Raw genomic sequence first — 10,703 nt, forward strand, 5'->3', positions numbered from 1 at the left:
TACAAAAATAGCGTCTCCAATTCACGTCGGCAACTTCTGCTTTTCGGTTTCCTAAGTGTCTGAAAAATACGTACGTAGAATAACCATGTAACAAAATATATGTTTTGACATTTGCTTCGGTCTGATTCTCAAGGTTAAACTGTCCATCGCCAGCTTGGACCCTCGCAATTCACAACCCAACACAGGTATTCCAATATACTTGTAGCTTTACTCCTCAGTAATGGCCAAACAACATGTGAAGAGAGAGCGAAACAAACCAAGGGAGGTAACTCTCCCACTACCTAGGCAGTCTGCCGCTAAACATAAACAACGGTCGCCAACCACACTGGCGCAACCTCCTTTTTTCTTTGTAAAACATTACCTGATATGGGTTACTATTAAAGTCTCATACTGTCATAAACAATACCCAAAAGAACTGGTCACAATAAAACTTAAAACCTGATGTAGATATCCTTGACATCACGTGATATAAGCTGATACGACACCATAACTATAGCCTAAATGCGAAAAGGTATCCAGACACAGTTGATGGACAGAGCAACATAAACATGTTAGAAATCGGTAACATAGTCATTGAGGTGTTGAGGTGGTCGCCGTGCTCGGATTGACCTCCTTTGTGCATTGACTGGAGTTGAATACACGGTATCACCAGTGTCATCTGTATTCACAATGTCATTGTCACTAACATTTTCAAGCAAGGAGTCCTGATTATCCAGAGGAGGATGTTCTGGTGGGTTGACTAAAATGTCTTGGTCATGGTATGGTTCATTTAGCACTGGGGGAACGATGGGAAGGGTAGGTGGTTCAGTCCTTTGGGGAACAGTATCTATCTCACCATCCGAAGACTCATCGCACACATATTGCTGAGGAAGTCCACTTGACTGTTCATGTTGACATGGAACTCTGAAGCACTCTGATTTTTTTACTCTATATGACGTGCTTCGAAGTTGGGAACCCACAAACTTCTGAATGTTGCACCATTCACCATCGTTAACAACCACAAGGTATCGATCTCGTGACCGTGATTTATTACGATCTGCATGTAGATATACAAGGTCGCCAATGCTGATGTTAGGGGTGGGCAGGCTAGGGATATGGGCTTTAGACATCTCACTGTGTAGATGATTGGTAGTTCGCTGGTGATGTTGGTCTAGGATCAATTTTCTGTCTCCAACGGGTATCTGGTGGTTGTTAAATTGATCTCTTTGTGTCCACATTTCCCTGGCGGATAACCCTCTGGATCTGATGCGAGAATTTAGTTGAGCAGTGGCTATAGCTAGGGTTATAGGTGTGACCGACCCCCCCAAAGGATCAATTTTTAACAACTCCAGCTCCAGCTCTTGAATAGCTCGCTCGGCTACGGGATTCTTGTTCTTGTTCTTTATTCGACCAATTTCAATGCAAAGTCGTTGACTTCGGAGAAGGTCATCTTGAACTAAGGCCTTAAACCCTGGAGCTGGGTCAGTTCTGATGACCGCCGGGGGTCCATCTAATGGTCTCATCTCAACACTTAGGCGAATCAAAGCCTCACGTAGGGTTCCCTTTTGCTCATTTTCAATGGCACATGTACAGGTGAAAGATGTGATACATTCTCTCAACACAAGTATGAGTTGCCGTTCTCTTTTTATTACATCTGCAGCAAACGCGGCTCCAATGATCTCTGGGGGATCAGTAGATGACTGAGCCACAACTGTGTGGGGGACCTGTTGAAGAGATGTACAGTGATAACATCCGCTTGAAACTTTAGTTATTGCTTGATCCATGTCCAAAGCATAGAAGTAGCGGTTCACAACGAGTTTCAACTGGTGGGCAGAAGGATGATTTAACTGGATGTGCATTGCAGTCAGTAATCCATCCAAGACTTGTTGTGGAATGACGATGCACTCTCTGATGGTAACAAGAGGCTCATTTCTTTGAATCACCAACACACCATCTTTGGCGATGGTCACAGACTGTAGATAACGTTTTACGTCTTTAACATCAGTTTGTTTCTTGGATGGGCGAGTGCCCTGTATGAGATGAGCATGTGTGCGTCTGAGATCAGAACACTCTGACTGGATGGCGAGCCATGCATTCCTGTTGGTGTATGGAAGTTTAGATTTCCCTGACATGATGTCCTGAACAGAAGTACCACGTACCGTACAGTCCTCAGTTTGACGAATGAATGAGCAAATCTGACACAGGGGCTCGTCACACTTGGATGCATTTCTACTGGCAAAATCAGATGGAATATTTGCAGAACCACTGAGATGGCGAACAGAGGCCTGGTATCTACTCACTGTCGACAAAAAGGTAGACACTCTTGGGCTTGCTGAAAACTCTCCACGACACAACTTTTCATATGCTTGAACGCATGGTTTACTGTCAGTCAGGATACATGCTTGTAGGCTTGACTGTACTAGGTAAGGACTAAAGTGCTTGGTGGCAACAGCTATAGATAGTGCTTCTATTCCACACGGTAGCCATGTCATTTGACGCTGGCGCAGTTTGGCACTGAAGAAACCAGCGAGAAGAGTACTGTTGTTCCTTGTAATGTAGAGAGTAGCACCTATGCCATGGTTTTTCACTGCTCCATCTGTAACGATCCATAGCTGGTCATCCCTCCGAGGAAGAACAATGGTTTTATGTGAGGATAGTGCAGATTGAGCATTTCCAAAGGCACAGATAAGTACCTCTGACCAAACTTTTCTTTCTGCTGAAGGACGTCCAGCTTGAAGAGTGTCCAATGGACCCAATAGTCCAGCACAACCTGGTATTACCCGGGCTAACACTTTGTAGGCTCCAATAAACGACCTCAAACCCTTGACTGTAGATGGACGGGTGCAACTAGAGAGGGTGGAAATTCTGTGAGGACTTGCTTGAATTGAGCCATTTTTCCAAATCCATCCTAAGATGGTCACACTAGAAGGGCCGACAGTAGTCTTGGCAGCTGAAAGCTTTAATCCATTAAATTGCAAGGCCTGCAGAACACGTCGCCAGTTGTTCAGAAGCTCGTCTACGGTATTACCTCCACAATATAAGTCATCTGCCAACTTGGCCACTGATCCTTCCTTGAGCAAGTGCCCAAGCACACGACACATCAATTCTTCTAACGCAGTTTCAGAGCCCGGCATGCCCATGGCTGATCGGACATAAACACGGACTCCACGGAAGGGAGTGGCCACACCACAATATTTCATTGATCCACGTGACAGGGGTATTTGGTAAAAAGCATTTGTCAAATCTGTGGTTATGATGTACTTCCATGCAGCTATCTGGCGTAATGTAGAATCAACATCAGGCATGAGTGATGGTTGTGGTTTACTATACCGCCCCACATCTGTGAATGCTGTAACCAGACGAAATCCACCATTTGACTTCTTGACAAGGAAGGATGGATTTAAATATTCCACTGATATCCCCACATCTTCAGGCTTGACGAAGACACCAATGTTCTCAAGCTCATCGAATTTGTCTTGCAGCTCTACAAGTTTGTCACGTGAGTATTGTGGGACTCGTCCCTTGCGTTGAGGGGGTTGGACAGGACCCATGTTGACAACTGCCTTGAACGGGCCAGATTTGCCATTATATCCATGGACATGTGGATTAAACACATCATCGTACTCCTTTATGAGGGCGTGGAAACTGTTGCGAGTGTCTGGTGAGAACTGGTTATCTGGGTCAATGCGTACCTGTTCTGAACAATTGACCTTGCATGTAGTAGTGGACTGTCTGAGAGGAATGCTTTCTGATTGACTATCGACCATCTCGGTCTCAGAGTTTGGGATGGTGAATACTTGTTGAACTTGGCAAAAGTGCTCATGCTTCTTGAGGACAAGAGGCTCTTTGGTGTCATTAGGAATTCTAATCTTCCCTGAAACGCTGGACACTATATCTGGTGCTGGCCATACTTTGTGGTCTTTGAATAAATCACCTGTTAGACGTGGTTCCACTGCGAATGTGTCATCTGAGTGGATCAGGTCATCCGGGAGTGATAACTCTATGAAATCGCCAGGCCAGATTGTTGTAGGGGACTTAGGCGCTCGTAAGACATGTGCGCGTCTTACTGTATGGTGTGACGAGTGGGTTTCTTGGTTGCCGTACTGGAAGGTGGTTCCATCTCCAAGTGTAATTTGGCGCTTAGCTGGGCGAACGGCAACATCATTTACTTCCATGAACGGTGTTCCTGCAAGCAATTCGACATCAAGGTTCTCCACAACAAGGCCCTCGAAAATAAAATCCTTATTGTCACGGCTGAGAGTTACTCGTGTTTCACCAACAATATGGAGTGGGGATGAACCATCAGCCTGATGGGCAGATTGTGAACTTTTGGTGACTGCAATGCCGAGTCTCCTGGCAGTAGTCTGACTGATCATATTACCTGTAGCTCCACTGTCGAGGGTAAGACATATGACATTATGACCATAAAATGCGTTCATATATGGAGACTGACGTACACTGACTCTATTGACTGAAGCATTGTTTACACTTGAGGCAGTAACGGGAGGTGTTGATACTGTGTCTGTATGAGGGGACTGTCCATCTTCATCCTCTGACTCATCCAGGATGCTAGCTATTTGACGTGCCTTAGCCATGTATTTTCTGTCTTGATCAGGTAAGTATGAACATTCACTGAGAAAGTGATTGTCACTGGGACGACCAGCTGTGTGACAGAGGGGACACGTTTTTGAGGTTGACTGGTAACGACGTTTATTGGATGTCTGCTGTATGCGAGGTCCAAAATTAGATCTTTGAGTGAAGTTGTTTGCTCTAGAGGTAGCAGTCCTCATGACCTTGGCATCCTCAGATGAATGTATTTCATCTAACAGGGAATTGAGTGCCTGTGATATCTCAGGTTTAATTGACGCTAGAGTACGGGATCTCAGTTCCGTTCCATATCGTTGCTTCACCAGCTTGGGCAAATCAGGATGGATAAGGCGCAACCAAGTCAGGATAATAATGTTCTCTAACGTAGGTGTTAATTCCTCATCCTCGCCAATCGCCTCTCCATGATGAGTGATTCCACCATTTTGTTTGAGCAGATTATCTTCCACAAATGCAGACAGGCGCTGGTAAAGATCCTCTGGTCGCTCCTCAGGTTGGAGATGTATGTCACACAAATCAAGAAAATGTGCACCAGATGACTGGAAGCCGTAGTGTAGTCTGATAGTCTGCCAGATACTTGAAATGGATACTGAACTTTTCACAATGGTGTTCCTGGCAATTACAGGACAATAATTGGCGATTTGGCCCAACATTAACTCGAGTGATGTTACCTTTTGCGCTGCTGTCTTGCGTTGAGCTCTAGCAACGTCTTCCCCATCATTTTCAAATCCTCGTAACGGGGTTGCACGTGTACGTTTTCCCCACGTGGCGCCGTCAGCAAGAAATGTTGCAAAATTCGTGTCCAGTGATAATGTATATAGTAGGTTTTGTTTCCAATTCTCAAACGAATTAACAGTGTCATGTTTCGTGAGAGACCACTGTTTCGGAGCTCTGTGAGTGTTTGCCATGATGTTATGCTAGTAGGCCTACTTGAAATACCCGCGCTATCGTGGCGATGTCGACCAGGTAGACCAGGCACACTTATTCGTGTAGTAACTGCGAAAGTCAGGTTAATTGCCGTGTTCAGAGATGCGGATGATCGTCTCCGCTGCCACCACGCCAGCTTGGACCCTCGCAATTCACAACCCAACACAGGTATTCCAATATACTTGTAGCTTTACTCCTCAGTAATGGCCAAACAACATGTGAAGAGAGAGCGAAACAAACCAAGGGAGGTAACTCTCCCACTACCTAGGCAGTCTGCCGCTAAACATAAACAACGGTCGCCAACCACACTGGCGCATAGTGTTATTTGAAACTACTGGCTATGTGACTGTACACCGAAGTTTTGTTTGTATGTTGTTTAAGGCCGCACTCAACAATGTTCCAGCTATATGACGGCAGTCTGTAATTAATCGGGTCTGGCCCAGAATATCCAGTGATTGACATCATGACCGTCGATCTACGCAATCGTGATACGATGACATGCATCAACCAAGGACCTTTAGGGGTTGTAGACCTTAATGAGATTAGATCTGGTAATACGTTTCTAAAACTTAAAATACAAATACACGTCACAGGTTTGGATCTGTGGGGAAGTATTTATTGTGTCATGCCATTAACAACTATTTTAGACAAAGCATACGCACGATAAACATCTGAAAATAGTGTATTCCGAAAATATCGCCATTTTTCGCAATTTACCAATTCCCCATTCTAAATGTAATTGTTTAATGAAATAGCAGATAGCTGCATGAGAAGTTCCATTACAAAACTATTGTGTGTCTGTTTTTTGTATGAAACACCAATGATCATTCCGAAAAGACTACAATAACCGTATATTCGTTTTCGAAACGGTAATTCTCCAGGTTTGACAGTGTTGTATTATCAGGGTTCTTTTCCCGTCTGTCGAGATGCCTATTCCATCACATGTATTTCACACTCAGCTACAATTTTAAGACACACATCCTTGAATTCATCAAACCAATAGCAATCAACTGACACATTGTCTAAGTCACTAATACACACGGTCCAAATGAAATCAACCGAAATATTCAAGTGTGAAACCAAACCCTGTGCTCTGAAACCTACCAGTGGGCCTTCTCATTTGAAAATGTAAACAAGGCAAACTTCTAGATTTACATGTTAACGTTTGTCACGTATTGAATCAACCACAAACACAAATGAAGTTGTAATACAGATTTATTCCCTCCCTTAAAGTAATTTTAAATCCCAATAACAATATCTAAATTCAAACTAATACCAAATTAACTAACACAACTAACTAAACTAGCTTCTCCTACCAATAACAATACTACCACCTACTACTAATACTAATATCTTAATACTAACAGTACAAATGTCTACTACTAATAATACAACTATCTCCTACTAACAATACAACTATCACGATACACTATCCTAATACTAATAGTCTCCTTCTAAAAATACTAACACTAATACAGATGTTCTAAGAATAACACAACTAATACACAGTAAAACTTTGTGTGTGTATATATATACAACAACAACACACAACCACAAAAAAAAACAACCAAAAGATACAAAGCCACTCCACTGTCACTGTCACAACAGTTCTATACAGAACTTTAGAATCTCTGATGTTATTGAGCAGTTCATACGAGAATTCTTCCTCGTAATAACGAATGGTGATCTTTCCACCCAGGCGATGTTGTCCCCACGGAGTTAGGGGTGCCTGTTTACATGGATGCCACGGCTGTGTTCATCCTACGATGTGCCCACGGAAACGAAGATACTTCTCTCCTTACGTTGGGTTGGAGAACTTCTCTCCTTGGAGTTGGAGTTGGAGGTTGTTACTTCCTCCTACGTAATATCGGAGGTTCTTCCCTCCTACGCACTCTAAGGTTAACCGGCCAGTTCCGGGACACTACAATGTAATATAAGCAATTACAGTCACTGAGGTATGTGTCACTACCTCACAATACATACAGCCATGCACCAATACTCCGATTTACATATTACTGAGTTGAACTGTTTATACTTTGATCATGTTGTGGTTATTTGTTACAGTGGCTTTACGCTATTACCATCAATATGTGTATATAATTACGTTTGGAAAAAATACATAACTCAAAATTCTATCCTCTAAAATACAATTCAACATGAAACAATAAATGTAAAAACTTACGCCAACCAGAGTAGAAGTCTCCCACAATATTAGTCCATGCCTTACATGACCATGCTGATTCTGGCTGACTGTACAAATTATTACCCTGCCCCGCTATTTAAACTGACCCCAAAGCCCAAGCTACCCCTGACCTCCCTATTGTTACACCAATTAACTCCCCAGCTATCAGCCGTACCCAGTCACGCTTCCCTGAACCTAACCCGTTCCCATAGTATTACCTGACAATATCTAAAAACAACTCGCTAAGCTTAATATACTAATGTAACCATACCGTAATACATCTATCTGAAGTACTAACATATAATTAAAATATACAAGATTATCTGTGATCTTGACAACGTTTTCTACTATTCCGAGAGATTCAGTCGTCAATTTATAGCATACATTAGCTCTGATTAATGCGAATATATATGTGTCGATAATCGTTGCAAGAATTGATAAGTTAACAATCAGATACTTATTTGGAAAAGTCAACCGAAATTGTTCAACGTGAAGCCAGGACTGATGCAAAATCACGCACGCTGACGACAGTATAGGTCTGCTTTTCCACGTAGTATCAAGGATCGAAAGGAAACGTAGAAACAAATAGAACATGATGATTTCAGCTTCATTCTGATTGCTTAAATTACATGACTCATTTATGAATATGCGATCCCTGCCTCACGGAAAAAAACTACTCTGAGCATTTCCGCGATTGCTATCAGAGCTGTTGCATTGACAAAGCCTAAAAGTCTGTTCTTTTAATAGAAATTTTCTGTACTTTGAACGAATATTCGCCGTAATATATACTATTACTTTTTGGTGGTTCCGATTTCAAAATTTCTTATTATTTTGGATAAAACTTCTTCTATATTATTACAAAACTTGAAATATGTTTTCTGGACCGTTTGGATGACAATACTTTAGTGTCCTAGAAAAGGAACCGATGTAGTTTTCAAAATCGATAGCTGTGTGGGAACTTTGGAGGTTCACATAAACAAAAATAAACTGGAATGTATTGTCCTGAGCCATAGGAATGGCTCGCTACGGACCTGACGGAAACTGGACTACAATTGCTTTTCGGTTAAACATTGCGGAGTAATGCTCCTTTTTCTTTGTACATGTTGACCTCTCCCTCGTGTAGAATAGGTCTTCAGCAACCCATGCTTGCCGTAAAATGCTTGTCGTAAAAGGCGACTAACGGGATCGGGTGGTCAGGCTCGCTGACTTGGTTGATGCATCTCATCGATTCCAATTGCGTGGATCGATGCTCATAATATTAATCACTGGATTGTCTGGTCCAGACTCGATTATTTACAGACCGCCGTCATATAGCTGGAATATTGCTGAGTGCGGCGTTAAACAACAAACCAACCAACCAACCTCGTGCAGTTTTGATGTCATGGCAGAAACTTGATTTTTGCAACAAAAAGTACGTTTTCGTATCAAATGTGTCAGGTTATACATAACCGTAGAATTCTAATATATCTGTCATAAGACAGTATTGTGTTCGCCCACAGTTTACATTAAGCTGTCAAATAAAACAATTCGTCGCACTGTACTTTATCTATGACCGATCAAATGTGGCTACATATCTTAGAGGCCTTTTTTAGCACTTTTTGCTTTTCAAACCAGTCTTTAATTTTCCACCATGGGGATAAAATTTCAATTATATACAAGTCCCTTATATTGCAAAGTCAGAGATTGTCCAAGTACCCCGACCGCAATTCAATTTTTCAAAACCGTCGGTCTGAGAATTAACTCTGCAACCAGGATTCCAGCGGCAATGTAGAGAAATCACAAGCTAATTGTAAGAGATATCTCGCCGCCGTGTAGTATACAACTTAGGTTCGTACAACTAACTGTATCCAACAAGTTGTACCGACTAAGTACATCCTATGAATGTCCCTTAATGTTCATCAAGATGCAGTAAAGAGGTAATGTAACGCGAATGTTACATGAACTGTCCAGATCCCCATTTACGAAACTATGTCGTAAACCTAAGGGAAAGTCAAATCTGACTTTGTTCTCTATGAGTAAGTATGTGATTTAGTACAAAAATGAAAAATAGATAGTGCATAGCAGGGGGAATAACAGAAGAAAATACAAATGCGCCATGGTGATTGTACTTACTCCTCTTTTTGAGCTCGTTGACAACGGTGCTCAGATGTCACAAAACTTGAACACTGTCGGAGGGCGAGGCAGGCTCAACATATAAACCTAGACAAAGCAATCTTAAAGATCAAGCTTAGATCGTTTGACCTTTTCAGTTGTCTCTCTGTCCGCCCATACATTCGTCGTAAACATGCATATTTGGATGGTTGATCCCAGCAATGGTGTGTCTAAGATACATCCAAAACAGTAGCCTGTCGTGAAAGTGACATGGTTCCATGACGTACTATTTAGTATTTCCCACATCGACTGTAAAAAAAACTGGGTCAGCATACCACAAAGATGCTTAAGCCATGCCCTTATCAGTAAAAGATGTTTCTGGCCAACGGTTGCATACACTACAACGTAAGAGTATCTTACTTAATTCAACAAACGTGCGCGGAACATCTGAAGTGGTGGCACTCGGTCAATACTTGAAGTATAAGCAACGTTAGTCGAGGAGAGTCCATGGATGGGTGACCGTGTTCGGCAGCTTGGTTCCTGAGAGCTTCTAGGCTTCGGTCCTACCTCTACACTGAAATCTGTACACATATAGTAGTGGGGGAATGTATATCTGTACATGAGTGTGTATTTCGGATATAGAAGAGTGGGCTGTGTATCTGTACATGAGTGTGTATTTCGGATATAGAAGAGTGGGATGTGTATCTGTACATGAGTGTGTATTTCAGATATAGAAGAGTGGGCTGTGTATCTGTACAAGAGTGTGTATTTCGGATATAGAAGAGTGGGGTGTGTATCTGTACATGAGTGTGTATTTCGGATATAGAAGAGTGGGATGTGTATCTGTACATGAGTGTGTATTTCGGATAGAGAAGAGTGGGCTGTGTATCTGTACATGAGTGTGTATTTCGGATATAGA

General features: G+C 42.3%; 1 protein-coding gene across 1 annotated transcript; it reads right to left on the reverse strand.

The window, feature by feature from the left end:
• Positions 1-277: 277 nt before the first annotated feature.
• LOC139451807 (uncharacterized) lies at positions 278-5,237 on the reverse strand. Its single transcript, XM_071233109.1, has one exon. It carries the CDS (start codon positions 5,235-5,237, stop codon positions 552-554), a length of 4,686 nt encoding a protein of 1,561 aa, XP_071089210.1. The 3' UTR covers positions 278-551.
• Between the last annotated feature and the right edge of the window lie 5,466 nt (positions 5,238-10,703).

This window comes from Haliotis cracherodii, unplaced genomic scaffold (assembly GCF_022045235.1).
Source record: "Haliotis cracherodii isolate W230 unplaced genomic scaffold, xgHalCrac1.p SCAF_9, whole genome shotgun sequence".
Lineage (NCBI taxonomy): Eukaryota > Metazoa > Mollusca > Gastropoda > Lepetellida > Haliotidae > Haliotis > Haliotis cracherodii.

Coding starts and splice junctions, on each gene's coding strand:
- LOC139451807 (XM_071233109.1), bottom strand. CDS start 5,237: ATGTTGGGCCAAATCGCCAATTATTGTCCTGTAATTGCCAGGAACACC.